General features: G+C 41.5%; 1 protein-coding gene across 14 annotated transcripts in view; it reads left to right on the top strand.

The window, feature by feature from the left end:
- Positions 1 to 17,374, top strand: part of SLF2 (SMC5-SMC6 complex localization factor 2) — a 70,616-nt gene that overhangs the window by 25,675 nt on the left and 27,567 nt on the right. For 6 of the 14 annotated variants that reach the window (XM_038409120.2, XM_043518040.1, XM_043518042.1 and 3 more), the window contains exons 3-8: positions 966 to 1,675; positions 2,788 to 2,845; positions 6,816 to 8,011; positions 10,403 to 10,485; positions 11,555 to 11,674; positions 12,345 to 12,512. In XM_038409120.2, coding sequence (XP_038265048.1) covers positions 966 to 1,675; positions 2,788 to 2,845; positions 6,816 to 8,011; positions 10,403 to 10,485; positions 11,555 to 11,674; positions 12,345 to 12,512 — 2,335 coding nt within the window. Of the gene's footprint in view, positions 1 to 965; positions 1,676 to 2,787; positions 2,846 to 6,815; positions 8,012 to 10,402; positions 10,486 to 11,554; positions 11,675 to 12,344; positions 12,513 to 17,374 lie in introns of those variants that run through there. The other 8 variants (XM_043518043.1, XM_043518045.1, XM_043518039.1 and 5 more) reach the window with 4 other exon arrangements.

Raw genomic sequence — 17,374 nt, forward strand, 5'->3', positions numbered from 1 at the left:
TTTGGGCATAAAATACTGTTTGAAATAAGTAATTCAACGTTCACTTACACTACATAAATTAATAGTCTGTTTGGCTGGTGAGAGAGAAAGATGGAGTCTGTGGATATGTCTGTGCCAGAGGTGGGCAAACTGCGGCCCGTGGGCCACATCTCGCCCATGGGACCTTCCTGCCTGGTCCCTGAGCTCCTGGCCCGGGAGGCTAGCTCCCAGCCCCTCCCCTGCTGTTTTTCCCCCTTTTCCCCCCAGTCTCAGCTCACTGTGCTACCAGCACAATGCTCTGGGTGGCAGGGCTGGTTGGTGGCTGGGGGGAGGGCACGGGGGGCGGGGGTGGTGGTCAGGGAACAGGGAGTGGTGGATGGGGCAGGAGTCCCGGGGGGGCCATCAGGGGAGAAAAGCGGGGGGGATTGGATAGGGGTTGCGGGCCAGGCCACCCCTGGCTGTTTGTGGAGGCACAACCTTCCTTAACCCGCCCTCCATACAATTTTGGAAACCTGATGTGGCCCTCAGGCCAAAAAGAGACCCCCCCCCCCCCCCCGGTCTATGCTGTGCAGAAAAGGTGTGTTCTGAATTTGGGTTAGTTAACTAAACTAGCAGTAAAGAGACAGCAACTCGGTTTTTAAATCCGGTTAGCAGGCTGAGTTAGTCTCTGTGAGCATGGCATTGAACTCAAGCTGCTAATCCAAATTAGTTGGGTTCCCATAGAGGCTTTAACTCAAGCTGCTAAACAGAGTTAAAAGCTGAGTTGCTCTTCACTGCCATATTAAGGACACACCCTTTTTAAACTGAATTAAGAACACACTCTTTTTTTGCAGGATAGACATACCTTTTCTTTATTTGACTGTAGGTTCTGCATTGTTACTTCATATTTTGTGTCTAAAAGCTTTTTTATTTCTCTTTGTAATAGTGTGGTGACTAAATTACGCATAATTTTTATATTTTGTATCTCTTTAAATTTGGCAATAAAGACAGAATTGTATTGTGTTCTCCGGACAAAAGAAATGTAAAAAATGGGGATGTTGAACTGTCAGTCAGACGTACAGAACGATTTGAAAAGAAAATATCATCTCAGAAGAAAACTAGAAGGGAAAAGATTCCAGTCCAGTCTCCAAACAAGAGTCCTGTATTGGATGACTTATTGAGAGGAGCTAATAGAGAGAAAAAGGACAGTCCAAAAATTCTGGAGAATAGACCATGCATGGTGCTAAACACAAAGTATCCGAAGGTTGTGGTTCGAAAACTCCTTATGTCTGCAGGCTCTCCCAACTATTCCTTGACAAAAAAGGATACGACTAGTAAGAGAGAACCTGGGAGGAATGAAAAGTGCCTAATTAAAACACGAACACCGTTGTTTTATGAAAATGGTAGGGAACAGTGGACTGACTGCATGGATTTAGAGGAGGCCAGTTCAGATGTTGCCAGCAAATGGGTTTCAACCTCAGAAGCTGACATCTTAAAAAACTATACCAGAAGTAATGGTAACGAGAACAATAAACCTTTGTGCCAAAAAGCAGGGCATTCCACAAAGCTCCAGTACAGCCCCGTTGAATCTCAATTTTGGTTACCACTGGAAACTTACTGCAAAGAAGGAGAGCAGAAGAGACAAAGAATGGAACAACCTAAACTGCAGCCCTTCAGTCCAGTAAAGGTATTCTTAGGACCGGGTATATCAAATCAGGTATGTTTGCAAGTGTCAATAAGGGCCAAACCTCTGACCAATATTTTAGATGAATGTGGTTACATACAGAATATATTACATAGTATTGTCTTTTTAAGCAAAGCATTGATAAAGTGATTAATAACTATTTTTAGGTTAATCAGAAATAACTAGCTTAAAAGTTGCCTGGTTAAAACAGAAGACTACCCAAGCTAGGTGTAAGTTTACTGTAATACACCAAATCTTGAGGACCCATCTGATAATTCATAACCTTAGTCATAAGCATTGAGCAATAGGAAGGGATATTAGCTCTCTTCCTGGCAGCAGTGGTCTGCTTTCATTCTCAATTTTCAGTGCAAACACAGTGCTTTGATGGAAATTGTAATCCCTCTCCCAGTGGTAAACTTAAATGCAAAGGCAGGTGTACTGATGTTGGAAACCCGTACAAGTATGCAAAAATAGTATAAAGTGAAATATATTGATATAACTGATGGTATTTTATTTTTTTAAAAAAAGCTTATGTTTTGACAAGGTAATTTTAAGTGAAGCAGTGATCCTCTCTCCCTGTATGCCACTTTTTAGGTATTTACAACTTTGGATTCCCCAGCCATAGTTTGAGAACCGCTGCCTTAATTCTAAAGTGGTCATGACGCCATTTTAATAGGGTCACCAGTGGTGGTGTTAGACTTGCTGGGGCCCAGGGCTTCATCCCTATGCAGTGGGGCTCTGGCTTCGGCTTTAGCCATGGGCGGCGGGGCTCAGGTTACAGGCTTCCCGTCTGGGGCTGAAGCCCTTGAGCTTGGGTTTTGCGCCCTCCTCCCGGCCTCAGGTGACAGGGCTCGTGTTGGCCTGGGCTTTGGTCCCCACTCCTGGGGTTATGTAGTAATTTTTGTTGTCAGAGGGGGGTCGCGGTGCAATGAAGTTTGAGAACCCCTGAGTTGAGGCATAACGCATCTTTTAGATGTGGACCTTACAGCCAAGAGAAATGAAAAGTAGTTTAAATAAATGGAAATGGCATTGGTATTTTTTTTTTCTAAAATTGAATATTGTATTTATTTCACCAACCGGCGAGCCCTGTTTAAAAACACTGTCAAGCTCAACCAAGTAACTTTTTTTTTTCATCTTATTAACAGGGTAATGGATGTCTTTTAAGAAAAAGATCAAGCTCTGCTTCATGGGAGACTGCCTCAGGTAGAAACAACAGTGCTAATGATGTAGAATTAGTTAGAGCAAACAGGTTATCTCATTTTAATGATTGTCATTTATTAATGGCTAGATTCCTTTTGAAGTTTGAATACTCCTTGTATGTGCATGAAGATGAATTGAGACTCTCATAATTTCATAGAGGCTCATCAGTAACTAAGAAACTAAACATGAAACTGTACCACAAATGTTCTGTTTTTTTTTGTTTTTGTTTTTTTTAAGTAATGTCAGTTAAACAGACCTAACTATTTCAGCATTGCAGTGGTTTGATCTGTTGTGGCAAAGTTTAAAAATGACTTGGAGCTGCTGAAAGTATTAAAATACAGTATTTAATTAAGTGGTGCTGTAGCCACGTTGGTCACAGGATATTGGAGAGATGAGGGCTTTTGTAAACTTGAAAGCTGGTCTCTCACCAGCAGAACTTGGTCCAATAAAAGGTATTACCTCACCTACCCGGTCTTTCTCTAGTATATAATTAAATCAGGATATGATGTTGCAGAAATGACCTGTGTTATCAATTTGCTATAAAAGGATTAAGCCTGAATTCCTAAGACTTTTAAACATAGAAACCACAATATTGATCCAAGACTAATTTGGAAATTCCACCTTTACTGTTGTAGTTTTTACAACTTCTGTCTTTTTCATCTTTTTTTTTAAAAAAATAATGGTTTTACTTTTTAATTAGGGCTGTCGATTAATCGCAGTTTACTCAAAAAATTAACTGATTAAAAAATTAATTGCACTATTAAACAATAGAAGAATATCAATTGAAATTTATTAAATAGTTTTGGATTTTTTTTTACATTTTCAAATATATTGATTTCTGTTACAACACAGAATACAAAGTATACAGTGCTCACTGTATATTTTTTATTACAAATATTTGCACTATAAAAATGATAAAAGAAACAGTATTTTTCAATTCACCTCATACAAGTATTGTATTGCAATCTCTATCTTTAAAGTGTAACTTACAAATGTAGTTTGGATTTTGTTACATAACTGCACTCAAAATCAAAACAATGTGAAACTTTAGAACCTACAAGTCCACTCAGTCCTACTTCAGCCAATCGCTCAGACAAACAAGTTTGATTACAGTTTTCAGGAGATAATGGTGCCTATTTCTTGTTTACAGTGTCACCTGAAAGTGAGAACAGGTGTTTGCATGGCACTGTTGTAGTGAGCATCACAAGATATTTATGTGCCAGATGTGTTAAAGATTCATATATCCCTTCATGTTTCAACCACTATTCCAGAAGACATGCGTACATGCTGATGACAGGTTCTGCTCAATAACAATCCAAAGCAGAGTGGACCAATGCCTGTTCATTTTTATTATCTGAGTCAGATGCCACCAGCAGAAGGTTGATTTTCTTTTTTGGTGGTTCGGGTTCTGTAGTTTCTGCATTGGAGTGTTGCTCTTTTAAGACATCTGAAAGGATTCTCTACACCTTGTCCCTCTCAGATTTTGGAAGGCACTTCAGATTCTTATACCTTGGGTTGGCTGCTGTATGTATCCTTAGAAATCTCACATTGGTACCTTCTTTGCGTTTTGTCAGATCTCCTGTGAAAGTGTTCTTAAAATGAACATGTGCTGGGTCATCATCCAAGACTGCTATAACATGAAATAAGACGTACAGTTCTCCCCCCAGGGAGTTCAGTCACAAATATAATTAATGCATTATTTTTTTAACAAGCATCATCAGCATGGAAGCATGTCCTCTGGAATGGTGGCCGAAGCATGAAGGGGCATATGAGTGTTTAGCATATCTGGCATGTAATGCCTTGCAATGCCGTCTACAAAAGTGCCATGCGAATGCCTTTTCTCACTTTCAGGTGACGTAAATAAGAAGCAGTCAGCAGTATCTCCCGTAAATGTAAACGAACTTGTTTGTCTTAGTAATTGGCTGAACAAGAAGTAGGACTGAGCGGACTTGTAGGTCCTCACGTTTTTACATTGTTTTTCAATGCAGTTATTTTTTGTGCATTTGTAAGTTCAACTTTCATTATAAAGAGATTGCACTACAGTACTTGTATTAAGTGAAATGAAATATACTATTTCTTTTGTTTTTTAAGGTGCAAGTATTTGTCATCAAAAATAAATATAAATTGAGCACTGTACACTTTGTATTCTGTGCTGTAATTGAAATCAATGTTTGAAAATGTAGAAAACATTCAAAAATATTTAAATAGACTGTATTCTATTATTTAACAGTGCATTTAATTTTTTTAATCACTTGACAGCTGTATTTTTAATATATTGCTTTCCTTTTAAACTATAATTTTGTACTATTCAGTATATAGAAGTTGCATAAACTGAATTTAAAAAAAAATGATTAAACCAAATGAGTAAATCCTAAAGTAATTCCATTGAAATCGATGGAATTATTTTGAGTTTACATTAGAATTAAAGCTGCGAGTCTGTCACGGAAGTCATGGATTCCATGACTTTCCGTGACCTACGTGACTTCTGCAGCCTGTGTTACAGTTTGGGTGTGTGGGAGGGGGCTCAGGGCTAGGGGCAGGGGGTTGGGCGGTGTGGGAGGCACTTATCCTGGGGTGGAGGGCTCCCCGGCTCCCACTGGCATGGCCCTGCACTTCCTTGGCAGAGAAGGGGCCATGGGGTTCTGCTTGCTGCCTGTGCCCTCAGGCCCCGCCCCCGCAGCTCCCATTGGCTGTGGTTCCTGGCCAATGGGAGCTACACAGCCGGCGCTTCTGGCCGGACCGGGAGCAGCGCGTGGAGCCCTCTGACTCCTCCACCACCTAGGAGCTGCAGGGACACACGGAGCTAGATAGGGAACTCCTGCCCACTCCACAAAAAACTTCAGCAGCAGCAGCAGCGGGATCCCAGACAGCACCCTCCCCATTGAGCACCCATGGCTCCCCACCCAAGTTTTAATTAGGGGTATATAGTAAAAGTCATGGACTTTTTGTTTACTACGCATGACCTGTCCATAACTTTTGCTAAAAATACCCATGACTAAAGCGTAGCCTTAATTAGAATAAATAAGAGCAGAATTTCATTCACTTTGTGCATAGGTCACTTTGCTTAATCTTTTTTTTTTTTTAAAGGGACAGATTCATACTTAACTAAAAAGTGAACATCACAATTAATGCATAGTTGACAATGTGAGATATTGATTGTTTACTTAAATATCAAAATATCGCAAAATACACAGTGCATGCACCAGTTTTCAGAATAACAGTGCTTTTGCCCAGCTCTCTGTCTCGGGTATCAAATCGAGCTTTAGAGGAAGGCATCCTTGGGTCTCTTTTTAAGTTGGATGGACTTACCAGCCAATAGCTTTATATATGGTAACGTTTTCTACTCTTTCTCCCCCCCCCCCCCCCCCCCAACCAGGCTGCCAGAGGTGACAATGCCTAATTAGAAATTTGGAATTGGACCACCGCCCAGAAGATCAGTACCTATATTTTAAAAGAATCTTTATCCAAAAGGGAATGGGATCTGAGAAGTGTGTTAGTTACTGTGATACTTTTAATTCTGTTTTCAAAATCAGTTTTCAGAAGCCCAGATATAAATAAATGTATTTGAAATAAACTACTTCAGACTTAACGGAAACTTTCCTCTGTTCTCAGATATGATCCCTCTTCCCTTAGTCTGGGCTACTGTCAGTCCAACATATTTTAATTCTAGTATATGGAGCAGGTGCCCCAATATGATACTGAGCTCTTTTCTTAAAAGAAGCTGTTCTTATTTCATTGCCAAATTAGTTGCAAGTAGTAATGCATCTGTATAATCTCAACTAAAGATAACTGATCTTAGCCTGAATACTGTGGGCTAAGTGAGAGAGTCGTTGTTTGTGCTCAAACGTTTTGTCAGTTATGTCATTAATGAGGAACTAACGGTTGTCTTACTACTTTTTAAAAGAGGAATGTTGTGACACAGTTTCAAGAGATATTTTTTTAAAAATTTCAGTGTATGCAACTTTTTCCACAGATGATTCATCTCAATCAAAGCAGGTTTCAAAACCTGAAGTTTCTTCCCCACTTCTATCAAGATGGTCATCTGAAAAGGCTGATAATATATGGAAAAAACAGTCATTCCGCCTTAACTCAAAAATTTCTTCAGGACTGTCCAAACAAAAAGACTTTCCTGGGGAAAAAAAAAGAATATCTATGAATATGGATTTGAAAAGTTCAGGAGAACCTGTGATACAAAGTTTGAATGAACCTCATTTCAGCAGGTCATCTGAAAAATGCCAAAGTAGAAAGTCTGAATTCATTAAACACATTGTACTAGAGTCTCCAGGTGATGGTCTTCTGCAACTAGAGGATGCTGCTATGTCGCATAGAGAAGACTTGTCTCTTTCAGAGGAGTATTTTGACATAAGCCACAAAAAGGAAAAAGATAATTCCTCATATGTGGGTTTATCACCTTTAAATTCTGGACACTGTGCTAATAAAAATGACCAAATCCATGTTGCAGATACCAAAGAAAATCAGTTGCAAGCAACCCGCTCACATTTCCTCTTAGAAAAGTCAACATCTTTTTCTCAGGAAAAAGCTACTGTAAAGACTTGTATCCATGAATTAACTAAAACTCAGTCAAACACAGTGTGCACAGAAGAAATGAAATGCCTATATTCTTCTTCCCACATTCAAAGTGCTAGTTCTTCTCAGGTATTGGAAACTAAGAAAAAGCAAGACAGAGTGAGACAGACTGAACCTATCCTTTGTAAAGATGATAATGTACAGCTTCCCTCAGATTCTCACAAGAACTTTACTAAATCAAAAGAGAACACTGTAAAGACTTCAGAAGATAATTCTAATTTGCCTTCAGTGGAAATTTTTGAGAAGCCTGTATTTTCAGTAAAGGTTGGCAAAGTTGTTGCACGTTCACTGTATTTTGAAGATGGTTGTTCAGCTAATAGCGCTAGTTCTTCACAGATTTCAAATGAGTTGAACGTTGAAAGTTCCACCATAACAACTTCTGTGTTGAATAGAAAATTAAGCAACAGTTCTGATAGTGAAGATGAGAGTTTTGACTGTAATCTGGACAGCGATGAAGAAGAAATGCTCTTGCCACTGCAAGATATCCTGTCCTCAACTTCAAAATCACATGCTGGAACTCCAGAGGGAGCTTGTCTTGAGGATCTTTCACAGGACACGTTGACTCCATCACCCAAACTTCCTGTAAGTGACTAAAATTTTTTCATCTGAGTCAAATTTATTTCTTCTGACACTTCAGTGTTTCCTATGTAAGAAGAATCTATTGTAAAGTCTTGTGTATTTGGCTGTAAGACTGGGTAGTCAGTCCTGCTCCTATAACATGGTGAGCATCCTTTCATCATGTATTATACCACACTCATACCTATGCTATCTGAGCATTTGCAGAGATTACATAAAGTAAATAAGTTCCTTTGGCCTCTTCCACTTGAGCATATTAGCGGTTTCAGGAACTTTGTTTTCCACTTACCCTTCCTGTTAAAACAGAAATAGGCTTTACGTTTTCATATTGTCCTGAATATGGCAAGATCCTTTCTTGGTCTGCTTCATTTCTTCTGGGAGTTCAATATTTGTTGGGCTGGCTGCTGAGTAAGCTGTTCCCAAGTCTCAAGAAGTTCATCCATCTTGATGAATTTAAAAGTACTTAGCAGTGTTCACTCTAATTTTTTTCCGCTCATGGGCAGAATGAATTTTGTTATGTGCACCAGTATGGAGGTGATGTGTGCCATATTGGCGCACATAATAAAATTCATGCGGCGGGAGTGGGGCCGAGGGGTTTGGAGTGTGGGAGGCGGCTCAGGGCTGGAGCAGAGGGTTGGATTGCAGGGGGTGAGGGCTCCGACTGGGGGTGTGGACTCGGGGGGGGGGGGGCTGGGGATGAGGGGCTTGGGGTGCAGGCTGCCCTGGGCTACAGCGGGAAGAGAGGACTCCCCGCAGCTCGCTCTCCCCGCAGCAGCACCTGGGTGGGCGGGAGAGGCACCTCTTCCCACCCTCCACCCCGGGCTGTGGCAGGTCTGGGACTTGGGGAGAGGCATCTCTCCCCACGACAGCCCTGCATGGTGCTTAATAGGCTGCTGTGCAGCCATGCAGCTTAGCGGGAACCTAGATAGTTAGTGAGCTGTGAAGGCTCAGGAAGTTGACCTGTGAGCATGAAGTGTTCCTTGAAGTGTATCAGACCCTATTGAGGGAGCCTGAATTTCAAGGAAGCTGAAAATACTTGAACTTGCAAGAGGTGCCAGGACTTATCCTGCAGTCACTTCTCCTTTTTTCCTCGGTCTGTCCATTAGGATGAACCCTATCTTACAATTTACATGAGTATTATGGGGATATCTTAAGGTTAGCACTTTACAAATTATTTGTTCAGTAGCACAACCTGGCAAAAAAGCTGCTTTTTTTTTTAATTTAAATTTTATAATAAAATATAAAGGAGGGTTAACTTTAAGCACTTCTAGCATAAGACTTTCCTAATGTAGTGCTCCTAACAGAAGGCTAATTACCTTGAAATAGCTGATTTTTTTAAAACCTTAGTCAAAGTTGTCATAAATATTATGACTACATAAAAATTTATTCTGTTTCTAACTCTTGAAATAGTGGGGTATATGTGTGTGTGCTGTTTGCCTTGTTTCCTGAAAAAACACACACATTATACACACATGTAATGACCATTAATTAGAGGCACATACTAGATCAGATGTTTGGTCACATACATTTACTGCAAACCCCTTACCTAGTATGTGTCCGTGGAATTAAATGGACACTACAGATAAATAGTATGTTACTCAAGAATTGCCATGACTATATCTTTTGTGGGCTAGTCTCCTGTTTTATTTATTTATTTTATTTTTAAAGGGTGTGCATAGAACAAAAATCAGAAATTTAAAAAAAAAAAAAAAAAAAAAAGCTCCTGAATTGTGCTAAAGCTGTCTCGGGTCGAATTTCTAAATGTTAATCAAATGCAGGATCTGGTAAAAGCGCTTCTTCATTCCCCACCAAAATGTTCCTTTGAGCTTCTGTGATTGGATCCACCTAGCTCTGAACCCTGTGCCCAGTGTTTTAGACTCCTCTATTCTATTGACTAGCCTTAATTCTCTTCAGCCCTTATTTGGTAAAATCTGGCATCGCTTCTGTAAGAAGTTAGCAAGTGTGTTTGCTTAACTTTTATATGGTGCTTTTCACTGCAGTATCCGACACCCATTTTACATATCAGTTAAATGAGGCTTCAAGAGGTTGATTTTTTTTTACCTAGTGTCTCATGGGAAGCTTGTAGTGGAGCTGAAAACAGAACTAAGATCTGAGATGGTAAGACCAATGTTTCATTTGCTGGTCAGTGATGCCTGAGAGAAAATGTTTCTGCTCTTTACAATTGGTTGTGTAATGTGTCAAATGGGGCTCTTTGGCTTAGATTTTATTTTTCAGGATCTCCTGTATGTTTCTAAGTGCAAATTTATATAATATATCTTCTTGAGCAGATGGATTAAATTATTATTATGAATGCTACCTTTTGTCTAGCCATGAATCCTCTTAAGAAGACTGTTTTCCCCATTATTAAAACAAAAAATCCATACTACTTCATTACAGCTTTCTAAGATTCCTGTTGTGAGTCAAGTGTCTTATGTGAACAGCCTAGAGCATCTCTTGAAGGAGAAGGAGGAATCCAAAAGGTTAGCATGTTTATTATTTTAAGGCAAATCTAATAATACTTGTGAAAAACGCTAAACTTGCTTGTAGAATCATAGGTTCTTTATTCCTCCTGGAACTGGCACAGCATGAGCAGTGGCAAGTTTAGATTTGGCTACTGCTGCCAGTGTGCCTCAATCTCCACGTAGAGGGACCACCTGAATGTGTGTTAATGAGACTGTCAGTAAAAGGACACAGTGTTAGTTGTAGCTTTTGTGATGTGTATACCTGTCCTTAGTCTCATTCTAGTTCTTATCGTCTCCGTTATTGTAGGTCACCAAACAGCTGCTAGGCAAGTATGAAATAAAATTACTTGCATAGACTTTTTACTGTTGCTTCTTCCGAGTTGGTTGCTGTTATAGAGGTAGGCCTATCAGACACTAATATCGTTCTTGCTGTGTACTAGGATCAGAACAGGTTTCAGAGTAGCAGCCGTGTTAGTCTGTATTCGCAAAAAGAAAAGGAGTACTTGTGGCACCTTAGAGACTAACATTTATTTGAGCATAAGCTTTCGTAAGCTGAGCTGTAGCTCACGAAAGCTTATGCTCAAATAAATGTTAGTCTCTAAGGTGCCACAAGTACTCCTTTTCTTTTAGGATCAGAACAGCCACAGTTTGGTGGGTGCGATCAATTAGCATCCTTCCAAGATGTCCTTAAGGCAAAAGGCATAGGCTGGAATGTGCATTGATGCCAGTTTGTAATGATGGGAGGGGGTACTATTGACAATCTAGCTAGTAACGAACTTGATCTTGGAAGTAAACAGCTTTTGAATTTAAAGTAATAGAGTATTCTTCCCGTTGATCTTTTACCTGTTAATAATAATTTCTTGATATTATTTACAAGTAGGATCATACAGCTATAGTAGTCTTCATCAAATTTTTGTTTTAAACTGATATGCTCAGAGTATATTCAGCCAGTTTTATCACATTATAATGTGCTTCATGTGATGCTTTAATCCGAGATCTAAACTCTAATCTACAACGGAACATACTTCAGTTTGTTGTAAAAATGGACTAGCAATAATATGGTGTTCTGCTCTTGCCTCCACTGCAGGGTAGATGAACTAGAGAAGCAACTACAAGAAGATGTACAGGAAATTGGATTAAATTCTTCAACTGGAGACGAAGAGCAAGAAAACTCTGATGAAGATAGAGACCTGTCAGAAGAACACAGGTTTTTCCTTTTTAATATCACCTAAATCTGTTTAGTTTTTTTATTCTCCACATACTCAGTGTAATGTTTGTCAGTGGTTCTCAACCGGGATCTGGGCACCCTGGGGGCTGTGAGCAGATTTCAGGAAGTCCACCAAGCAGGGCTGACATTAGAATCACTGGGGCCCAGGACAGAAAGCCAAAGCCCTGGGCTCTGAGCCCCGACATCCGGGGCTAAAGCCAAAGTCTCAACAACCCAACTTTTTGGGGCCCCTTGTGGCGTGGGGCCCTGGACAATTGCCTTGCTTGCTACCCCCTAACGCTGGCCCTGCCTTTTATATGCAAAAAAACAACAGTTGTGGCACAGGTGGGCTGTGGAGTTTTTATAGCAAGTTGGGGGGGACTTTGAAAGAAAAAGTTTGAGAACCCCTGATTTATGTGGCTGCTGTAACCTATCCCTGTTACCTCTGTCTTTTTTTTTTTTTTTTTTTTTTTTTTTTTTTTTTTTTTAAATGCAAGCTCCTCCTTTTATCTTCAGGGTCCTACATAATTTCTTAGCAATAACTGTATTGAATCTAGGTTAAAGAGGCTTTTCAGTTTAAGGCTGAAATGTTCATCAGCCAAGGATAAAACTCTCTCAGATAGGTGGTACCAATTATCTAAGTTCACAAGAACAATTGTGTGTATTACAGGGCATTTATAAAGAGGTTTTCAGTAGTATCTGATGCCATTCCTGATTCTCATCCTGGAGAAGAAATATTTCACTTCTCAACCTCTGGGAAAATCTTCAATCAGCAAAACCTTGATTTGAGGAATTCTGGTTTCATCCCTCAAAATCCTATAGAAAAACTCCTTCTTAGGTGAGGATATCTTTTTTTTTTTTTTTTTTTTTTTTTTTTCTCCCCCCTCCTCCCTCCCGCCCCCCATGTTGTTGCCCTTTATTTGCAAAGCTGTCATACTGGCTAGATTTTTCTGAAGAGTTTAAAAAAAAAAAAAAAAAGCCTTTGGATGGAAGTGAGTTCTGCTTTACCTTGAAAACCAGTGCTGACCCCTTTATCTGGAACTCAGATTTTCCTAGAGGGCGTTACAAAACAATTGTGCCACTGCTTGAAAGGAGGCTTTGCTGTTTCCCCCTGTAGGTGGGAACCTGGGTCTCCTGCCTAGCGGTTAGGGCTCCAGGTGGCAGCTCCACCTTGTGGGCACAGTTCCCGAGTGGCAGCCCTATCATGGTGCAGTCCTCAGGTGGGGTAGGGAACCCCAGGCCCTCCCACTTCACTGGGTTCCGATCCCGGGCTTCACTCACCTGGCGGTGCCTTGCGTCAACTTCAAGCCAGCTTCCCTGGGTCGCTTCCCTGGGTCACTTCCTACCTCCCTCTGCATCCTTGCTGCCTGTCCCTGGGGAGTGCTGCCTTTTGGGCTTCCTACTCTAGTCCCGGTCTCTGGGTGCTAGGGTGCTATGGCTCCTCTTTTCCTTGACTTGCTGCAGTATTGGGTCACCTTCTTCCCTGGAGCTCCTGAAGCATATCCTTCTCCCTGGCCTGCCAGCCCCAACTATGCTGTCTGGCTGCCTTTTCAATCTCGCCTCCAACCCAAGAATGCTGGGCACAGGCAGAGGTGCAGGGCCTCCTGAGCCCAGAGGTGCTCCTTAACCCTGCCTGCCCAGTGAGGGGGTTTATAAACCCAGTCACACCACCTCCAGGCTCATTGAACAACCCACCTCCATTTTTCATTAGCATGGATGAAGAAGGATTCAAGATAGAGGGCTTCCCCCTGTTTCTGTTGGCTCTTGGAATCCTTGGCCCATGGAATCCTTCACAAGCTTGACAGTTTGCAAAGGCAGAACTGAAAAATACAGTACAATGAATGAAGAAAGTTAGCTGCTTGGGTATGGCAAGACCCAGAAGATAGGGTCTCATAAAATGGACTCTGAGCTGTAGTAGTTGTTGCACATGTTTGTAGAAAGATTTCCATGCTAAGGAGGATTCAAACAAGTTTTTACAACTTAATCATTATGTTCTGGGATGACATGAAACCTAGAATCCTTTGTGTATCTAATCACGCAGCCCATCAGAAGAGCTAGTTGAGTCTTATGACAAAACCCGTAGAACCGATTTAAGCATATGGCTGTCTTGTCATGAGAAAATTTGGAAGTAATGGTAAGTCAGTCGTGGCAAACTTCTTCCATCATCTTTCCCTTACAGGGAGGTGGCACTTAATTTCTTATCTGTTTTACATTAGTGTTTAGAGGCCCCAACTGGATCTGAAAAGAGGTGAAGTGGCTTGTCTTAGGTCACATAACACATCAGCTGCAAAACGAACCTAATTCTTCTGACTTATAATCCAGTTCCCTATCCACTGGACCATATTGCCTTCCAGAGGAAGGGGAGGGAAACCAAGGCTCCAGCAGCTTCTCTTCTTTCCCTTTTGGGGAAACAAACAGAAGTGTTTCTCTTCACCTATCACCAGAGGATAAAATAAATAGGGGCCGTAAAAAAAAAAAAGTTACAATCTGCGGCATCCCTATCCCTGTTATCAGGGCTTAATCATAGAACTAAGATCCTTCGTATGCCTACGTAACCCACAAGAACAAAATTTCCTTGTACTTTAAATGGTTTCATACACATCACAAAAGCCACAGCTGATACTATGCCCCTTTGATAGTTTCATAAAGATCAAAACTCGGTTTTAAAATTCGAACGTTTCGCTATTCAGTTTTCAATTTTCCTTTTTGCATTTCTCTGAGCTTGGGCAGGAAATTACTGTGTTGCTTTTTTTTTAATGCTTTTTTTAAGTTAGTCAGTTTCACCTCCAGAATCTCTTGTTTGATGATGCTATGGTGTTCGGTTTTTAAACACTGCAGGAAAATATTGGCATGCAAGTAGTTTTCAGTTTTTTCTGTTCTTTTTTTAAATTTTATTAAACCATTCCCAGAGTAGAGACTGAGGTGATTGGCACTTTCAGTTTAGAGAAGGGATAGACGTGTATATGATAGAGGTATACAAAATGATGATTTGGACATTCTCATAATATAGGAACAAAAGATTCAATAACATTGTAATTCCACAAGTATAGAACTGATAAAAGGAAATACTGCTATGCCTAATTAACCTGTGAACTCTTACCACAAGTTGCTATAATTGAGGCCAATGATTCAGCAGATTAGACACTGATGGTAAAAACATACATGGTTATATTAGACGGTTGCTTAGAAGGGGTAAAAATACACATGCTTCAAGGTATAAGTCAGTATCTAATTAGGAAGACACTTCATCCATGGGCTTATTTCACAAGTGTTCACTATAAAGTTTCTTCTCTTTTTCCACTAAGGAAACTGGTAGCACCTACTTTCAGAGGCAGGGTACTGGACTAGAGGGAGCCACTGGTTTGATCCATCTTAGCAGTGCATATATTTGGTTATAAAAATATAATCCAAATTAGTCTTAGAATTTGTTTCTTCATTAATAGAGCTAGTACACTGTTTAAAAAGTACACATCTTTAAAACAATTATGCCTTTTAATGAAGACCAGTGAATATTTGAAAGCGAATTATTCTTTCTTAATCTTAAAATTTTCAATGCATATTATGACAATTGAGAGAGGACTAATTGCTTTAAAATTTGTCACCTGCATTTGAAAAGTTTTGTTATGAATAAGGTACAGCCACTGTAGTAGACTAAGGCCTTGTTTAAACTACACAGTTTTGTCGACAAGAGTCAGCAAAACAGTAGAGGTATACACACTGAAATGCTTCTTCTGCTATGCTGTCACAATAAAACTGCCTCGAGGAGCGGCATAGAATTTATTGCAATGTAGTTGGAGCAATGCAGTGTCAGTATAGACAGCTCACTTGATTATGTCTCCCTAATTTGCCTCCAGGAGGTGTTTCACAATGCCCCTCATGAGTGCTCTGGTCACCAGTTTGAAGGTACACAGGTATGCCCCCCTCCCCCTTTTAAAGGCCCAGGAACTTTTGAAATTCCTCATTTGCTCGGTGTGCGCAGTTCACACAGCATCATTCCAGCTGATGGTGCTGGCTTTATGCAGCAGACGCACTCCTGCATAGAGCACACAGAAGCTGTTAGATCTGCTGACTATATGGGGAGAGGAGGCTGTGCAATCACAGCTTCACACCAGCCATAGGGCTGATTGCCAGTGACATGCAGGAGAAGGGGCAAGAAAGGGAAACGCAGCAGTGGCATGATAAAATAAAGCAGCTGAAGCAGGCGTACCAGAAGGCAAGGGAGGCCAACTGTCGCTCTGGTGCAGCACTGAAGGCATGCCACTTCTAAAAGGAGCTGAACGCTATCCTCGGCGACGACCCCCCCCCCCCCACCAAGAATCCCGTGGATACTTTGGGGGGGAATGGAGGCAGCTGGCTCAACCCTGATGAGGAAGTGGTGGACGAGGAGGTGGAGCTGGAGGATGCTGTGCAGCACATGACAGGGTTGTCCAGTGCCATGGCTAGTCAGGACCTCTTTTCCACTCTGGAAGGGTCTAGCCAGTCCCTGCAGTCCGGCTCTGATGTGCAGGAGAGGGAAACTCTGGTAAGTGCTCATTTTGCTTTCATAATGCACGGTGAGAAGAGATTGAGCTCTCATGTACTTTGCTAGAAGATGGGGTAAGGGACAGAAATTAACAGAGCCTGCCCATCTATGCAGTGGGGCCGTGGCAGAAAAGTTTGTTAGTATACACAGGGCTCTCTCTCTGGAATTCTTCATAGTGATCTCTAGGAAACTTTCCTGAAGATATTCTGCAATCCTCTGCTGAAGGTTCCTTGGGAGAGTTGCTCTGTTTCTCCCCCATCTGTAGGAAACTTTGCTGCTCCATGCAGCAATTATTTTTGCAGGGACCAGAGCAGTATGCAAGCAAGCAGCCTACGGAGCTAGTCTGAAGCCACCTGTATGCAGCAGATGCCCCCTTGTATCCTGGGTTACCCATAGGAATGAGAGATTGGGTTCAATTACCCCAGCCTGTGGAAAAGTGTACCAGTATTCAGAGTAGGTTCCCAAGCCACTTATAGTAACCCCTTCGCAAAACACCCTTTGTCTCCTCTGACCCCCCCTTCCCCCTAAACTCACCATGATTGGGACTCACGGCGACCTGTGTGCTAGCCAAGAGACAGTGAGAAAGAGGTGTGTGTAACTTTTGATAGTCTCAGCTGTCAGCGCACTCACAATACTGTCTCTGTTCATTGTTTTTTTGCCGCCTTCTGCAAATGTGCCTTTGAGAAATACACTCCTTCACACCAGCAGAGCACCTCCATCAGATAAGGCAGTGACTCGGGAGGAGAAAGGAGGATATGTTCGGGAGGTGCTGCAGTCAACAGATGCAGCATAGAGCGAAACAAAGAGCATGGCGGGAGACAATGAAAGACTGAGGCTGGATAGCCAGGAAAGGAGATGGGGGCAGGAGCGGATGATTAAGCTCCTCGAGGACCTGACAGAGATGTTGAAGTCCCTCATTAGCCTGCGATCGCAGCAAATCTGTGCCTGTCTCCTCCAGCCACTACAGAGCTCTGGTCCATGCCCTCCCCAAATTCCCCCACCACATTCATCATGGGTTCCTCGTCCCTTGTTGTCCCCTGTGCACGCTATGCTGGGGGACTGGTTTCCCAGTGAAAGCTGGAGTTGCACCCAACTGTGAGAGCCCTAACTGTGAGATTGTTCTTCTTTGTTGTGTCCCCTGTTTGACCAAAAGTTTGCATTTGATCCTGTTGTTTGAC

This window comes from Dermochelys coriacea, chromosome 7 (assembly GCF_009764565.3).
Source record: "Dermochelys coriacea isolate rDerCor1 chromosome 7, rDerCor1.pri.v4, whole genome shotgun sequence".
NCBI classification, from domain to species: Eukaryota; Metazoa; Chordata; order Testudines; family Dermochelyidae; genus Dermochelys; species Dermochelys coriacea.